This window comes from Pleurodeles waltl, chromosome 9 (genome assembly GCF_031143425.1).
Source record: "Pleurodeles waltl isolate 20211129_DDA chromosome 9, aPleWal1.hap1.20221129, whole genome shotgun sequence".
NCBI lineage: Eukaryota > Metazoa > Chordata > Amphibia > Caudata > Salamandridae > Pleurodeles > Pleurodeles waltl.
In genome coordinates this window covers 1,010,105,357-1,010,123,747 of record NC_090448.1, presented here as the reverse complement: position 1 = coordinate 1,010,123,747, position 18,391 = coordinate 1,010,105,357, and the positions used below count along the sequence as shown (strand labels likewise).

The following is an 18,391-nucleotide window of genomic DNA, read 5'->3' as shown; positions in this document are numbered from 1 at the left end:
AAACAAAACCTTAGACATTGTAAGTGCAGGGTAGCCATAAGAGTATATGGTCTGGGAGTCTGTCAAACACGAACTCCACAGCACCATAATGGCTACACTGAAAACTGGGAAGTTTGGTATCAAACTTCTCAGCACAATAAATGCACACTGATGCCAGTGTACATTTTATTGCAAAATACACCCCAGAGGGCACCTTAGAGGTGCCCCCTGAAACTTAACCGACTGTCTGTGTAGGCTGACTAGTTCCAGCAGCCTGCCACACCAGAGACATGTTGCTGGCCCCATGGGGAGAGTGCCTTTGTCACTCTGAGGCCAGTAACAAAGCCTGCACTGGGTGGAGATGCTAACACCTCCCCCAGGCAGGAGCTGTAACACCTGTCGGTGAGCCTCAAAGGCTCACCCCTTTGTCACAGCCCAGCAGGGCACTCCAGCTTAGTGGAGTTGCCCGCCCCCTCCGGCCACGGCCCCCACTTTTGGCGGCAAGGCTGGAGGGAACAAAGAAAGCAACAAGGAGGAGTCACTGGCCAGTCAGGACAGCCCCTAAGGTGTCCTGAGCTGAGGTGACTCTGACTTTTAGAAATCCTCCATCTTGCAGATGGAGGATTCCCCCAATAGGGTTAGGATTGTGACCCCCTCCCCTTGGGAGGAGGCACAAAGAGGGTGTACCCACCCTCAGGGCTAGTAGCCATTGGCTACTAACCCCCCAGACCTAAACACGCCCTTAAATTTAGTATTTAAGGGCTACCCTGAACCCTAGAAAATTAGATTCCTGCAACTACAAGAAGAAGGACTGCCTAGCTGAAAACCCCTGCAGAGGAAGACCAGAAGACGACAACTGCCTTGGCTCCAGAAACTCACCGGCCTGTCTCCTGCCTTCCAAAGATCCTGCTCCAGCGACGCCTTCCAAAGGGACCAGCGACCTCGACATCCTCTGAGGACTGCCCCTGCTTCGAAAAGACAAGAAACTCCCGAGGACAGCGGACCTGCTCCAAGAAAGGCTGCAACTTTGTTTCCAGCAGCTTTGAAAGAACCCTGCAAGCTCCCCGCAAGAAGCGTGAGACTTGCAACACTGCACCCGGCGACCCCGACTCGGCTGGTGGAGATCCAACACCTCAGGAGGGACCCCAGGACTACTCTGATACTGTGAGTACCAAAACCTGTCCCCCCTGAGCCCCCACAGCGCCGCCTGCAGAGGGAATCCCGAGGCTTCCCCTGACCGCGACTCTTTGAATCCAAAGTCCCGACGCCTGGGAGAGACCCTGCACCCGCAGCCCCCAGGACCTGAAGGACCGGACTTTCACTGGAGAAGTGACCCCCAGGAGTCCCTCTCCCTTACCCAAGTGGAGGTTTCCCCGAGGAATCCCCCCCTTGCCTGCCTGCAGCGCTGAAGAGATCCCGAGATCTCTCATAGACTAACATTGCGAACCCGACGCTTGTTTCTACACTGCACCCGGCCGCCCCCGCGCTGCTAAGGGTGAAATTTCTGTGTGGGCTTGTGTCCCCCCCGGTGCCCTACAAAACCCCCCCGGTCTGCCCTCCGAAGACGCGGGTACTTACCTGCAAGCAGACCGGAACCGGGGCACCCCCTTCTCTCCATTCTAGCCTATGTGTTTTGGGCACCACTTTGAACTCTGCACCTGACCGGCCCTGAGCTGCTGGTGTGGTGACTTTGGGGTTGCTCTGAACCCCCAACGGTGGGCTACCTTGGACCAAGAACTGAACCCTGTAAGTGTCTTACTTACCTGGTAAAACTAACAAAAACTTACCTCCCCCAGGAACTGTGAAAATTGCACTAAGTGTCCACTTTTAAAGTAGCTATTTGTCAATAACTTGAAAAGTATACATGCAATTGAAATGATTCAAAGTTCCTAATGTACTTACCTGCAATACCTTTCAAACAAGATATTACATGTTAAATTTGAACCTGTGGTTCTTAAAATAAACTAAGAAAAGATATTTTTCTATAACAAAACCTATTGGCTGGATTTGTCTCTGAGTGTGTGTACCTCATTTATTGTCTATGTGTATGTACAACAAATGCTTAACACTACTCCTTGGATAAGCCTACTGCTCGACCACACTACCACAAAATAGAGCATTAGTATTATCTATTTTTACCACTATTTTACCTCTAAGGGGAACCCTTGGACTCTGTGCATGCTATTCCTTACTTTGAAATAGCACATACAGAGCCAACTTCCTACAATGGGACTGTGTTTTTCTTAAGGAATTTAGCCGATGTTACTTCTGTCCTCTGCCCCTGGTTGATCTCCTGTGGTATGGTGGTCAGGGTTGCTGTTCCAGCGTTTCAGACTGCCTTGGATGGAAACTGTAGTCATGACTTTTCTTAGTGAGATTTGTAAAATGTCTTCTTCTCCCTAAGCCCAACTGCTTCAAGTGATTCCACCTCATTTTTCATGGACTGCATTTTGTTTTCTTTATGGGATCCAAACAGGACTGACCCAGTGACCAATGAGACCTTCCTCATAACCTCTAAAATGTCTTGTCTGCATTCTCTAGGAAGGTCAATGGAAAAATTCAACGAATTTCCCAAAGAGCCCTTTCATACCTTCCCAAAAGAGAGACTGACTTTTGAAAACTGTTAACTGCTGTTCCACAGACTTTTCTTCTTGCAGTGTTGGTGTGTTTCCTTTTCCATGTGGGAGGACAGATGTGTGTGGTGCAGAGGCATGCTTCTTGCTAATAGCTAAAACTTAAAATTGGATCCAGCTCCAGTGGTCTATACATCTCGAAAAGACTTTGGATCACAATTGTTTTGTAGTAGGTGAGAGAAACATCTCTACTGCCAGTGCTGCAAACCCAGGCACCAAGGATCGAAGATGCCTCAGCACTGAACAAAGTTAGTACGTCTCTGCTGCTCCTCTCGTCACAGCATTGTAAACTGTGGTGATGTCATCAACATCTGAGGACTTTTATGCAGAGTCTTTTGTTTGCTGATGTATGTGTGTAACAGTAGGAAGAACAGGATAAAAGAGATGTCTGTTGTACAGAAAAGTAGGTTGAGAGCGTCTCCATCTGGTACACTAGAGGCAGGGGCATCTTCCTGATTGAAGACATAGATGGTTGTCTTTGAACACTATGCAGCTTTGGAGGAAGGTGCACAGGTTGTAAAGAAGCATGTAGTGAGGCCTCAGCCGATATCTTTATTACTAGTTTATTAATCGGTAAGAGGACATCTCTGGAGTGGGAGTGTTGTCTGTCTTACCAGTGGAGAATGTGATCCAACTGTTAACTTTCAATTTATCGATGTCGCTTTAACTTAATGATGATGTTCTCAGTGCTGAATGACTTTACGTTGATTAGTTTGACGTTAAGGTCTTTAGTGATGTTTTTGACCAGGCTATCGAGAGATACGAGGAATGCTTCGATGTTGACTTCTTCATTGTCAAATGGCTTGATGTTGGGTGACCTCCCTTATTTCTTCTCTCTTGATGTGGATGAGTGTCTTTGCTTTATCTTCAGTGTCATTTCCACGACAATGCTAGGTCTTGAAGTGAATATCTTTAAATAAATCCAGTTTTTGACACAGCTATTTATGACTGTCAGCTGGAGATGGTGCTCCCCTTTTTTCTCCATAGAACCCTATGTGGGAGTCTTTTGAAGATCACAGTAGAAGAGGCACCGTTTCTGGCTGACCTCTGGGTTTGGTTCCTTTTCTCCTTCTTTTTGACATTTTCAGTTAAAGTGCACATTCTTTAATGTAATGTGAAGGTGGAAGACCAACCGTGCATAAATCATGTGGGTATGAGGCAGCCTTGTTCCTCCCACAGGAGAGACACCTCACAAATAGTGAAGGCATACATCAGGAAAATCTCAATTTAAATGTTGTTAATATAAGGTAGAAGAGCTTAATTGACATTAAAGACATGGCATGAAAAAAGAAAAAACGAATTGAGAGGTAAAAACTCACAAAATTAGGTGACAAAACTCTAGAAGTGTTTGGAGATTCCCTCAGCATGAACTGGAAAAAAAACTGAGCCTGTGAGGCAAATGCCAGTACAAGGCATGCTGGAACATGGAAGTTGCTGGCTTCGTGAAGAAGTACTGACTATTTTCAGTTCTTTTTACATTTAACCTATCAGGCCATTTTTTTCTACAAGGCCTTTTCTCACACGAGTTAATCGTTCTTTTCCGTAGCCTATGTTTGGATTTTTTGCTATTATGTTGCTTTGTGTTGTGATAATAGATTTAATTGATAATACATGTTGTATATGATATCAGATATATTGAAAGTATAGGTTTAACACCTGTTCATTTACAGTTACTCCATAATACAGTGTTGCGCATGCACCCAAGAGCATTTCTTTTTGCCGATCTCAAGTGCCATCTAGCTCACACTGCCCCCTCCACCTGTTCTGTCACAGCCCATTCACATTCTCATGATTTTTTTAAAAAAATGTTGTCACAGCACTCTTCTCTATCTCCTTCCATCTATTAAAATATTTGTTAGAAAAAGTATATGGCCTCCTACCATCCTCCTCCTCCTTTCCCAAGCGGTTCCTCTTTATCTCATCATATGCTCTCGCTCTCCCTCTGACTCCCTCTCTGTCTTTCTTTCTCTCTCCCTCACCCCTTTCCCCCCAACACACACCTAAAAATGTGCTGTGCTGTCAGTGTCTCCCTGCCACCCACAATACCAGGTAGGAGAGAAATCCAGTTTTCATATGTGCATTTGAATTGACAGAAGGAGGCAAGGGAGGCATCTCTTGGCATCAGAAATGTGTCAAGTGTCACCTGCATTTCCTTGCCTTCTTCAGGTCTGCAGAGGCTCAAGGGTAGCAAATGAAGGTAAGGGAGACGGAAAACCATCATCCACCATTTATTTGAGTGCCTCCTTCCATTTTCTTGATAACTGGTAGAGGCAGCTCCTAAACACTGATCTGTCTAAAAGTTTAAAACCAGTTTCCTCCCTGTTCTCAAGTCAAATCGATGAAGAACCAGGTTTTGAATGCAATAGCATCCCTATACGACAAAGCTACTGTTAGCGACCAAGGAGTTATTTTTCCTTTAAAAGCGCAAAGTTGCAGGCACAAAACTTTCATTTGAAATTTCTTAAAGTACTCGATGTTGATAGGTTGTTCAATGGAATAACAAAATACCAAAATGTAATGCAAATCTGAAACAGTCAATGGATGCCTTGAGGTTAGTTAAATATTGCTATATTTAGAAATGTTTTAAGTAAGATGATGGGTGCCTTGGTTGCTTTAACTCTGAGGCGAAGATGGGCCTCTTTGCGGCTCCAGCCATCTCTTGTGATCTTCACCTTTTGTCTTTTTGACTAGTTGTCCTTGGGTGTTTTACACTGCAATAAGAGCAATATGGAGAATAGCATTAAGATATTATTATAATATTAAGTTCATATTGATGTCATAAAGCTATCTGCTCGTATTAGCACATGCTTAATGCAAGAGGCTGTTTATAATATGATGCATTGGCAAACTGTCTTCGTATAGCTCTTCATATCATCATCATAATCATCATACTTGAATCGGCTACAGTGAGCCATAAAAATGTATAAACAAGATCCATTTATAAAAACAATAATTTAAAAAATGAAATAGATAAAAAACATATACAGTAATAGTAAAGGATTGCTGCAACCTTTTGTATCTTTTTCTAATTAATGCAGAGCATTTTATAAAATTGATTATAACATGGCATACCTCAGGGCTCGCTAGTTGCTTTAAAAAAGTAAAGGCTTTAGATTTACATAGAATTGGGAGAAGAAAACGTTTCCTTTGAAGTGTTAAGTGAACAGCATAATATCGAGTGCATTGTGCTTTGTATACAGCTGCTGTCACACGGACATGTAGGAAATAATGCAAAACATGACTCTTGGATGGAAAAGGCCACTAGAGTGGTTAAGTAAGTTAAAATGTAGCCTTGTGAAAAGAAATCTGTTTCACTTGTTAGAAATGAGTTGGGGAGGAACTGCTGGGGTAGGGCTCACAGTGGCGATTGAGAGGGGTGTACCTGAATCTCTTGCATACTGATCTGCCATGCACCCATTGTAACACTGTTTATAAAACAAGGCTTTTACCAAAGTAGAAGCCAGATGTGAAGAGTTCTCTGGGTCTGAAAATAGATACATGATCGCCAGTTTATTAAAACTTTCCTTAACATAAGACAACCATGGTATACGTATACCCACTGAGTTGCCTAGGGCGAGACAATTGGCAAGGGTTGTATTTTCATGTAAGGCTTTTCAAACCCAAGGCCCTCCTTGGTATGACAGAAGGTGGTAGATGAGGATTGTGGAATGGCCAAATGTCTGCATAAAAATGTATTTTCTACCATTTCTATGGGGGTGGGGTTGCAATGACCCCTCACTCCCTCTCCAAATGTGCTTAACAGAAGGGTGCTTGCTTTTGAAAATATGAACTAGTTCCTCCACCTATTTGTCCTAACTTTTTGGCAGAATGGAAGATAGAATCAACTTATCTTTGAAACTGTAAAACTCAAATTTTCACCAAAAACTTCCATCTGAATGCAGCATTGAACGGAATTCCCAAATAGGTAACGTTTTGGACTTTGGCCGTCTCTACACCAGAGAGACTAACTTTCCTGGACTTGGAAAACCTAGGTCCACATTTTATTATGAATGACTTTGTCTTTAGCCCGAGATCATCCATAAAAGGTATTAAAGGCATCCAAACGAGCCTATAACTATAGGCAATTCTGGCTATGAGCACTGCGACATCCACGTCAGAAGTACGGGGAGAGGGCGGTCACCGACCTTAGGCAAAGCTCTACCTCTGGATCCCAGAAATTCTTCAAGGCCATTAATATAAAGCAAAGAAACTGAGCCAATACACACCCTTGAGTACCTGTACTGTGAAGTTGATTTGGGTGACAGATCACCATCTCTGCTAAAACGTATCTTAGCTGAGGTTTGTGAATGTTGTCGGTGAAGTAAGGCGCCATCTAACCCCATGTCTTCCATAATGTCCTGATGTTTGGACCTTTGTATAGTATTGAAGGCACATGTGAAGTCCAAGAATGCCAGGGGAATCCCTTCTTAGCCTTGACATATTTTTGGGTGATAAGATATAGTTTGAAACTTTGAACCACAAAAACCCTAACCGTACATAGGACAATACCCAGTTCTCGATAGCCCAATCTTCGAGTTTGAATAATACTACAATACCCAAGATTTTAATTGTGTTATCCAACAGAGAGATGGGGATGCAGCAACAAGGTTGACATTTGTCCCCTTTTGAAAAAATGAATGTAATTAGTGCCTCGCGCCCGGTTGGGACTAATGAGCCTATAATGGCTGCTCCTAAAACATTTGTGACTAGGGTGGCCCAAAATAAAGGGTGCTTTTTAAATAATACTGAGCGAATGCTGTTCGGGCCAAATGCCTTCCCCGTAGGATTGCTTTCAATGGTGAAGATGAGATCTGTCACCTCAACTGATTGACTCAAGCAGGCAGCAGCTTTGAGGTAGACTATGATTTTGTCCACCAAAGGAGGTTCCTGGTTCAGAATGTTAGGGTGAAAAGTCCTAGAGAAGTGCCCAACCCAAGCATCAACCAGTGCAATGGTATCTATTTGTGGTATTTCATAGCTAGAAACTAAAGAATGGTTTACTACTTTACAAACATCACAGGAATCCCTTTAAGTTACTTGCTGTCTCAAAGTCATCCTTTGCTTTGGTCCTAATTTATGTCATTCTAGCTGATAGCAGAAGTATAGGCTTTCCTGGCTGAAAGTGTTTGACATATCTCGTGGACATTTCCTAAGAGCTAACCTTAGTCTTTTCTGGGCTTTAGAACATGTTTGATTAAACCAACTATGTTTGGTCGAACTGACCGGACTCTTGGTTAGCATTAATAAAATATATGCACTTAAGGAAGTAAATTCCTGAATAATATCTTTAGGGGCACTCTCCTGCTTGATTAACGTCTGATTGTTCACTACTAAATCTTGCATAAATGTCTCTGTCCACCTGATTCCACCTAATGTGGGCTTGAGTGTTCTTAGTATATTTGGTAGCTTTATGGGAAACCTGAGTATTTTTCTTAACTAGGTCAATTGCCATCTGCAGTGTGAGTGGATTATGATCACTAAAGCAACTTATCACCACCTTGTGGTTCAGAAAGCTAGGTAATAAGTCTGATAAGAACAAGATATGATCAATTGTTCTGCAAGAGCCACCACCATTGAAGGTCAGGACTGGTTTAGAAAGAGAGGTGTTAAAGTCCTGTGGAAAACACAGATTCTTTAATAGAATTAATTTATTCAGAGCATCCCCACAAGGGGTATGTCTAAAATTATGGCATCTTCTACTCACCCATTTCAGAGTTACATGTGGAAATATAAAAATCGTCTGCCCACACTTTCAAGGTTTCCCTTTTCAACAAATTGTCCTCAAATCAACATCCTTTGTTAAAAAAAAAAATACTATGATAAAAATGTATCAACAAAAGATTGAATGATTTTTGAAACTTAAACAATATTTAATAATAAAGGGTGTGGTAGTGTTCCTCGAAAGTCAGACTAGCGAGTTTGACTGAAACAAATGTTACCAGACCTCCGGTAGGCGTTCCTGCTGGGGACATGGTTGCAGGACTGCAGAAAGTAGAGTACTCATTCCCATCTCTCCTGGCAGCAGATGATAGCATACTGATTGACTAAGTGCAGCCAGTTAGGAATATGCAATTTAGACCGTAAACCGCCACATTTTGTGAAATTAGCTCTTTATATAAAAACTTGATCAAAGCATATATTTTATTGCTGGTATCCATTGTTACGGATCTCCCTCACACCATATTCTGCTGATTCAGCTTCTCTGTGTTTGGACTTAGTGCTACATAATGTAAATGTATTTCTGATGTAGATCTTTCCAGTCACCTGCCCTTATGTTGTGTTTCTCCCTCTTTACTTTCCTGCTTAGAAAACACTTTACACACAAGATGCTCCTTTCCACGTGGTAATCACAAGCTACCAGCTGGTTGTTCAAGATGTAAAGTACTTTCAGCGAGTGAAATGGCAGTACATGGTGCTGGATGAGGCACAGGCCCTGAAGAGCAGTACCAGGTAAGAAATGAAAAAGAGATCGATTGTTACATAAAAAGGCATATATTTCTGAGAATGACCTTGGAGAAGTGAAATAGATATTTAGGTGTGGACCAGATAAGCACGCATGCTTCTTGTGGGTTAGAGAAGAAGTTTTACCGTCTTTCTTAAGAGTGATCCCTATTTTTGTTGGTACATCAGTAGACTCGCTTGAGAGTGCTAAAATATGAATTGTGATAGATTCTTCTAACCACAATCTTCGACTCTACAGCAGATAGATTCCTTTTACAGAGGCCATGCTGCAGTTTTTAGGATGATACCAGGCCCCCATGACTTTGCCACATCCGTCTGTCGGACATCCACTGGCACAGCTTTCCCCAGCTCTGACCTCATTAGTCTTGCCTGGTTTTACACTGGCACCAAGCTCCACCTCCTTTTCCCTGCTGTTGGCCCTGGCTCCAGACGTGCCAGTTTCACCTCTGATCCCAATCACGCTTCTGGAGCAAAATTAATCTAGACCTCAACCAACCAATGTCTCATCATGAGGTTACTGAGGCTCAGCCAGTGGTGGTGGAGGCCTTTTGATGGCCCCAGGCTTTTTGGAGACACGAACGATTTAGCTGTAGTGTGGTGTAAATCACTACTATACTATAGCCCACTCCTTGGGTTTGCTGTCCCCAGGTCACCAATTTCATCAACAGTACTGTGTGTACACTGGAACTAGGCTTGTCATCAGAGGCTATCATCTCAGCCCATCCAGTCCATTCAGGCCCCAGGGAGTACGGGTGGTGACAGAGGACAGGACCAACAGCAGCATCGTCAATTCAAATTCAAAATGCTGGATCTGTCCCAGGTCTCCTCTGCTCCTAGCTGGGGAATTGGATTGTGACCTTAGACTTACAGGATGCATACTTTCAAGTACCTGTGCTTCAGTCCCACAAGCATTTCTCCTGTTTCATTGTGGGGAAGATACTTTCAGTTACGACCTGCCCTTAAGCTTAACCTCAGCCCCCTGAGTGTTTATGAAAGTGATGGTGTGGTCGCTGCACATCTTCTCAGGTCAGGAGTGCAGTTATTTTTGTGCTTCTATGACACTTATGTACCACCTGTGGAAAGCCGACTTGCTGCTATTGTCCCTAGGATTCTCCAGCAACAAGGCAAAATCCCAAGTTTGGCCAGTGCAGAGGATTCCCTTATAAGGACCATTCTGAACACAATGGTGTTCAAAGCTTTTCTGCTCCTGCTGCAAGTCTGGGACATTCAGTGTATGGCCCTGAAGTTTCGGGTTTGGTTCTGTGTTACAGCTTGCACAAGTTTGAGGCTTTTCGTCCCCTTGCCTCGTGTATCCTTCTGGCACCACATGCTTGTTGGCACCTCCGGGCTCTGAAGTGAAACCTCCACTTTCCATGGGCTCAGCTCTGGGGAAGCTTCTCAAACAACATCCAGGTGTCACACAAGTTGCCCCAGGGCCCTTAGAGGTGGCCTCTCTCCCTACTGCAACCAAAGTTCTTAATGTTGATGAATGCCTCTGTTCTGGGCTAGGAAAGTCAGCTGCTTAAGGTGGCGATCAACGTGTCTGGTCTCCAATCAAGCATAGATATCACATTAGTCTTTTGGAGTCAAGGATAGCTCTGTGCAAGTTCTGAGGGACAACACAACGACACGTGGTACTGCAACAGACGAGGCGGTGAGGGGTTAATGGAGGCGTTGATTCTGTGGTGCTGGCTGGACCTTCAGGGAGTTTCCTTGACTGTTAACCATTTGGCAGGATCCCTTACTGCCAGGGTAGACAAGATCAGCCAAGTAGCAAACATGAATGGCATCTGCTCCCAAAGACTGTTTAAGGTGTGTTTGACTAGTGGTGCATTACTTCCTAGAATGCTCTTTGCAAAGCTTTTTTCTCCTTAGAGTTTTCCCTCGGGTTCCTCGGGAGTCACAATGCCTTCCATGGGACTCCGGTATCCCTTACGCTTTATTGCTTCTGCTTTACTTGGTTCTGAAGAAGGTCAGGAGGACCGCACTCAGTACATCCAGATAGCCCCAGACTAGATATGGAGGATGTGCTACTCTGACTTCCAGAGGCTGAGACTCTTCCTCCTGCTTCATCTACCTTTTCAGAAGGACCTGCTCTCCTAACATGGCAGGGTTCTACATCTGGGCTTCCACAATCTACACCTCCAGGTGAGCGGGTTTGATAGGCCTGCAAAAGTAGTGAATGTTATCTTAACTGTTAGGCGTCCATCCATAAACTTGATGTATCATGTATGATGGGGAAAGTTTGTGGCCTGGTGCAAGGAGTGTGTGGAGGATCCACTGCAAGCCAATATTTCTGATGTAATTCTGTTTGTTCTGTTTGTTCTGTCTTTGGCCCGGCAAGGCCTTGCCCTGGGTACTGTTAGTTTATTTATCAGGCTCTTCTACATTTGCCTGATCAACCCTCTCTGTTTAAATTGCCAGTTGCATAGTTATTAAAGGTGTTTACTTATTTGTTGTCTTCTGATGCCACAGTGAGACCCTAATTTGGTTCTTATATACTCAGTGTGTGTGCTGTTTGAGCCTATGCACAGCTGTTCTTTGAGGCTAACAACTCTTAAAACCGTTTTTCCTATTGTGCTGAGTGAGTGAACTGCAGGCACTGTCAGTGCAACTAACATAACACCTTCCTTCTGGGCAGGCTGTTGCTTAAGACTCTGGGATCATTTCTGCCAAAAGTGATGTTGCCTTTCTATGTTGAAAATACACAAAAAGTGATGGATGGAATGATTGAATTAATCTCAGCCACTGGTAGTTACTCAGGGATGCATCCCAGGCCATCTTTATTTTGCACACCATACTATATCCAAATCAGTCTTGACCCAGCCACATTGAGGACTGTCCAGCCAGAACTGTCAGGTCTTCTGTGAACCGTAACAAGAGCAACACAGAATTGGTTTTGCCATTGTTATGGGCTCGTCTGCTAAGTACAGCTTGGTTCCAGAGATATAGGGCCTCAGTTTAACCGCCGTGCGGCCCCCAATGCAGCCGCCCTCCCGCCGGCCCCATTTTGACATCCCTGCTGGGCCGGCGGGCGGAGGCCGCAACATGGGAGGCGGCTCCCTATGGGGCCGGCGGTGTTGCGGCCGTGCGACGGGTGCAGCTGCACCCGTTGCGCTTTTCATGTGTGCAGACAGTGAAAAGCAGTGTGGGGCTGTGCCTAGGGGCCCCTGCACTGCCCATGCCAAGTGCAGGGGCCCCGCGACTCCCCTTCCCGCCAGCCTTTCCACGGCGGTCTTTACGGCCATGCACAGGCTGGCGGGAAGGGGACTCGTAATCCCCTGAGCAGCGCTGCAAGCAGCGCTGCCCTGGCAGATTAAAACAGCTGGGACAACCATGGTGGTAAGCCGCCGGTCCCGCAAGATTGTACCGCCAGCCTGTTGGCGGTACAATCTCCAAAACAGCCCTGGTGGTCTTTGACCTCCAGGGTTGTAATGAGGCCCATAGTGTGCAAGGGATCCATGTCTGGTCATACCTGTCCCGTTTAGGGTGACATACTACAGTTTGCAAAGAATAATCTCAGGGACTTGTAATTACTTGGGCCCGTAGTGGCATGGGTATCCCCAGATGTGGCTCTGTCCACAGTGTCAATGGAACCAATCTGCCCGGCTAATGGGCCCATAATGAGGCCGATACTGGTCCTCGGTTGCTTGTGTTCTAGTTCAGGGAGGACCTGGCTCTGCAGTTGGTGCTGGACATTCCCATTGGAGCAGGGTCAAGACTAAAAACAGACCCTTTTAGCAGTGCTAAGACCGCCACTACAGCCTTGGCCAGGATTGTTTTGGTGGGCATCCGTCCTTATCTTCACTAGGTATTACTGCCTTGACTTTCAGGTCTGCTGTGTCATGCAGAATTTCCTATTGTGAAATCCTCTCCTCAATCCCTTCACCTTTTAGGAGGTACTGCTTTGGTATCTAATCAGAAGGTGAGCAATCTGGGATCAGCAGAACAAGTTACTTACCTTTGGTAAGCTGTTTCTGGCAGATACTCTGTCAAACTGCAGATTTCTCACTAACCTACTCTCCTCCTCAGTCTGTGGAGTGCATTTCTAGGTGTTAATAAGGTTCCATGTTAGATTCTGCCCGCTGTCCCAGTAATCAGTGCTTCTAGGGGGTGGAGAGCTTTGTTATAAATTAATATCAGTATGTAGGGGTAGCACCTCAATAAGACGGTTCACTGTCGCTTCCTGAAGCGGAAGAAAGCTGAAACAGAGTCCATTGGCACTACCTGTGGGCTCACATCAGCAATTTTGGTTTCCAGGTTTCTGGATTCAGTGTGCCACCTGTGGAGTTCAAAAGGGGAGGAGTCTGTATTCAGTAGAAAAAAGTGTCTACCAAAGTTCTTGGAGTCTGCAAAGTAGAAAAAGAATCATTTGTAGGCGCTTTGACAGAACGTAAATCTATGAGTATTAGTCACATAGAGAAGTATTTCTAGTTGTTCAATCTTAGTGTGCACCAGAATGTCTAAAATCTTTTGAGAAACAAACTGAAACAGTTAATGAAGCAAAATGTGGAATTTCTGGACTTCTTCAGAAATAGTGGCTGGTAAGGGTGTTGGGTTCTCTGAAAATGCCTGAATGATGGAAGTATGGAGAAACAGGGTTTTTGTTATTGTCCAAGTATTAGTGATACAGTTTTGAAGTTACTTGAAATAGGTTTGTCAAGGAACCTTTTGGTTACAAGAAAATCCCTTTATCCCCTCTATCGGCCCTGCTTCTGCACTCCACGCTAGATTAAGTTTTGAAAAAGAAAGCATTTTCCGCTGAGAGATGCATGTATGGTGTTTGTACAGCAGATCAATGTTTTGCTGAGGTATATGCCCCAATTAGGAAATCTGTCATCAGAAATATGGATCAATCTCTGAGTTTGTATCGTGATTTCAGAAAGCACTACTTCAAAGTGTATTTTATATTTAAGACTACATAGAAGTTCAAATAAAAGAAAATGAAGCACCTTATTTGGGCAACATTAGTTTCAATGTATAATTTATTTCTAACTATCAACTGAAGCAAACACCTGAAGTCTTGATACTTTACATGTGATAAAGTACTAGAGAATTAACATAGAAGGCATTGCTAATACTTTAGGTCATATTGATAGAGTTTGCTTCCTTCATTCCTTGCATGATATTTCTACTTTTATCCTCAATGTTTTTCTTTATATTTTCCAGTGTCCGATGGAAGATTTTGCTGCAATTTCAGTGCCGGAACCGGCTGCTTCTGACTGGCACCCCTATACAGAACACCATGGCTGAGGTGTGTCTGCAGTGAGATTAATTTTTCATTTCAGTGTTAGGATTACCAGAAAGTTAGATTTTAGTTGGCATGCGTTCAGCATACAAAGTTATTATTTGGTGTTTTTTTTAAGGTAATAGATGGTTGATTCAGAGGCTTGTGTGTGTTAGTTTGTGAGTATTGTCCATATGTTAAGTACTTGGAAAGAGAATGGGGGTTGGTAAATAGACCTTCTCTGACCTGCCATATTTAGAGATCCTGGTCCACCTAGGAAAAAAAGGCTTTGAGAAAGCACTGGTACCCAGATACAATAGCATGCTATGTTTCAAGTGCCCATTCACAAAACCTTTTTGTTTAGAGAAAAATAACTCCCAAATAATCTTGTCTCTTAACTAAAAAAAAAAAAAAAACAAGGCCTGGTGCGCAAGGAGTTTTCTCAGTGTGTGTGTGATGATTGTCGACATTTTTCTTACCCATGTCTACTATGTCTTGAAAGTAAAGCAAGTGATTTTTTCACTGTATGAATAGGACAGGATCACTGTCACTGTAGCATGGCAACCCTTTGGTGGACAGGCAGCCTGGTCAAAGCTTTACATTGGAGGCCTCTCCAGTATAGGCACAGCACTTCCTATTGTTGCTTGAATGAGAATTTACCATAAAAAACAAAAGACAAGAGGTGTCTGGCAAAATAGGGACGGTTCGTTTAATTAAACATTACAGCCGGGACAGCAGTTACAGAAACGGGGTCTGAGGACTGTCTCCCAATGTACATCGAATTGAAGCAACGTTTTATACATATTCTTTGGGTACCATATAATACATTATTTTCTTGGTAAAAACAAATGTGAGAAGTTGTCATGGAGTCATAAATACAATTCCAGATAGTGAACGCAGTTGGAGCTTGACCTGGTGTAGATACAATGTGGGACAGCGAGTGCGTGTCCAGATGTCCGGCCTGAGGGGCACGTGGTTGCTGCGTCTGCAGTGTCCTGATTAGCTAAGTGTTCCTAACTACATGTGGCATCAAACTTTATGGTGTTTTGGGAATGCACGCATCCCTCCGGCAATGTCTGTTTTATTGGGGCCAATCTCCGGGGAACATTGTGGTGTTGCTGCCTATCTGTGGAATCTGACCTAAGTTTTTCTGTTTGTGCATTTGGCAACCATCTAAGTGTTACCCCACCTAAGACCTGTCAATCATTAACCTCAGGCCTATGTCTCAAAGTCTGCCTGACCACGTACCTTCGTGCTGGGGTTGACTGAGAGTTCACAACAGGGGAATCTTATATCGGTGATGCAACTTCATTTGTGCATCTAAAGGTATTGCTGGGCACATCAACATCGATTACTCCAATATTAACACTACGAGTTTTAAAGGAGTGAGGGAACCATGAGTTTTTCAGGGAGGAACACCATTGATTCACGGAACTGTTCCTAATCCACCAAACTCTTAAGTAAGGCACAGTATTTTTAGCAAAATACATTAATTCTTTTTGTGCCTCCTTGCTGTTGATGTTCAACTGTTGCTTCTGTAGTCGTTGAATATTTAGCTCATACCTGTAATTATTGGATACGGATATCACAGCTTTTGCAGCGTGATTCTTTTCTGAGTTCACATGCGGTGCATTATTCTGCCAGCTAGTGGTTGAGTCTAAAATTCTCTACTCTTTTGTAGTCCTTCTTCTATTTCAGATTTTTTCGTTGTTGCTGGGCTTCGACGCATCCCCCATTTGGTGGTTATTGTGAGATTGTATACACTGTCCTGGGTTGTGTGTCGGAACAACGCAGGCATTTACGACGCCTGCCTTAAGAACATGGCCCAAACCACGAATGCGTCCCGACAACACATTTCTTTACCACGCAAGTCTTTACAACGACTTGCCTTGGGGAAAAAGCTGGAGTTTGGAATAGTATCATTTACTATTCCAACTCCAGTCTGCGCCACAGTAGGAAAAGTGTTGGACATAAAGTCCAACATCAGTCTAACAGCACTTTCCCTAAGGTAAGTCGGAATGACTTGCGTGGTTAAGGAATGCGTTGTAAAGACATATTCGTGGTTCAGGCCTCGCTTTAAAGGCCTAGCGTGGTTTGAGCCACGTTGTTAAGGTCGTTTCCCTTCTCTGGTAGCTCCCACCTTTGGTTGCCATATTCATATTCATTTTTTCTGCTGTTGGGTCTGGCTCTCAAACACAATGAAGTAAAAAGTTTGTGAGAAGTTCTGAAGAAATTTGCAGATAGTTTGGAAGAAATCCAGGGGAGAACAGCAGGAAAGAGGTACCAAGGAGACTTCGAGGCTAAGGGAGGATTATGAGTGTGCCTTGACAGGGGGCTCCTTGTTCGGCATAATGGAGAAAACTGTGTTCAAGTTCCGCCTGAATTGTCACCACAATTTCTAGCAGAAGGGCCATCACCCAGCCTGAAACCTCTGCCTGCCGATAGACCACTGAAGCCACGACTACAGCACCTTTTACGGATTCAAAGCGAGAGAAGCAGATACAGGCACACTACGCCATGCAGGAATAGAAACCAGTACCATCCCTTAGAGAACTGGGTCTGTTGAGCAACAGGGAGACAAACGATGCAGAAGAAGAAACATAGGACGCTGACCAGAGATTCGCCAATGTAGAGGGCATGGCGAGTGTTTGAAGGACAAGAGACCACAGGCAAAAGATGCATGTACCCCAAATAAATTGCTTGAGACTCATAAAACAAACTCAAAGGCGTCAAAAGGAGCCTCGTCATCGAAACAATTGCCAACCAAAGGCACGCCAGAGACAAAGATCCCGTCTGATCCCCTGAAAAGGACACCACAAGTGGAAAGTCTTCTGGAAAAGTGCACCTGTTGAAAGACAGATAAGGAAAAGACGCTTCGATGTTGAAAAAAAGCTAGGTCTTGCGAAGACCAAAGAAGCTCGTTGACTGATGCATTGTCGAAGGAATCTTCGTCGTCGAATAGGAAGTCGACATTGATCCTCAACCCTGAGGAACGCTCAACGAAGATCGAGAGAAAGAGGAGGCGCCTTGAAGCTCAAAAGGTTCTATCGCTTCAGAAGAAGAAAGACTTTGACTCAACATTGAAAGAATTTCGAATTCCTCTGAAAACTTTGATGCCGAAAGACCAGGGCAAAATGGTCATCAAACAAATTAAACCTCCTTTAACACCTGGATGACAGAAGGAGGAAGAAGAGCTCTTCTATGAGGAGGAAGAGGAGCAAGAATGACTGGGCTTGTACCAAGGCTCTAAAGAGTCAGATTACATAGATTCCCAGTAATAGGAGCTGGAGACGGACTCCCAAGAGGAGGGAGTAGACTGTTATCCTTCAAGGCCTTTTCCTCCATATGACATTAGTATGTACAACCAGGCAATAAAAAGGGCTGCTGGTAAATATGCAGTACAGGTAGAAGAGGAACAAACACGGTCTTGTTTCCTGCTGGAAACTTTGTTGCCATCTCGAGCAAGGACCAATTTCTTCCAGTGCCATCTAGTGTCTTGGAACAAGGAAGGGAAGTATGTAAGGTACCCACCACGTGTTGAGCAGTAACCCAAAGGGCAAAGAAGAAGTATAAATACTCACCTAAGTACCCAGGATCCATCAAGGGTTTGGTACCGGCTGACTCAATTATCAGGTCTACAGCACAGAAAAGTGCCAGCATTCCCTCAACATCTAGCCGACCTCCTGACAAGGAGAGCAAGGAAATGGATCTTATAGGCAGAAAACGCAGCAGCGCTAATCAATGGTGCATCACAAATTCAAATGTCCTCCTAACCAGAAATGCCTCAACACTGAGAGGAGAAGGGAGAGCTGATAAGGCACCTGCCAGAACAATGCAGGAAAAGAGCTGCACATCTGGCAGAAGAGGGCAAAAATATTGCCAATACATGCCTGAAATGGGCATTGATTGCTGCAGACACATTTAGCTAGCAAATGACGGGGATTACACTACAAAAAAGAACAGATGATGGACAGAATGCTGAACAATGCAGACATTCACCGCCAGTCAGAAAGATCTGGGTTTAATCCATTGTTTTTTTTTGTCCACCACACCACCCTTGTTTGGACCCAGCCATGTGCAAATCAGTCTT

At 44.2% G+C, this 18,391-nt stretch overlaps 1 protein-coding gene across 1 annotated transcript in view; it reads left to right on the top strand.

Annotated features, from left to right (window-relative positions):
• Window positions 1-18,391, top strand: part of INO80 (INO80 complex ATPase subunit) — a 626,594-nt gene that overhangs the window by 289,465 nt on the left and 318,738 nt on the right. The window contains exons 16-17 of the mRNA XM_069208609.1: window positions 8,920-9,062; window positions 14,244-14,328. Of these exons, the coding sequence (XP_069064710.1) occupies window positions 8,920-9,062; window positions 14,244-14,328 (228 nt within the window). The remainder of the gene's footprint in view (window positions 1-8,919; window positions 9,063-14,243; window positions 14,329-18,391) is intronic.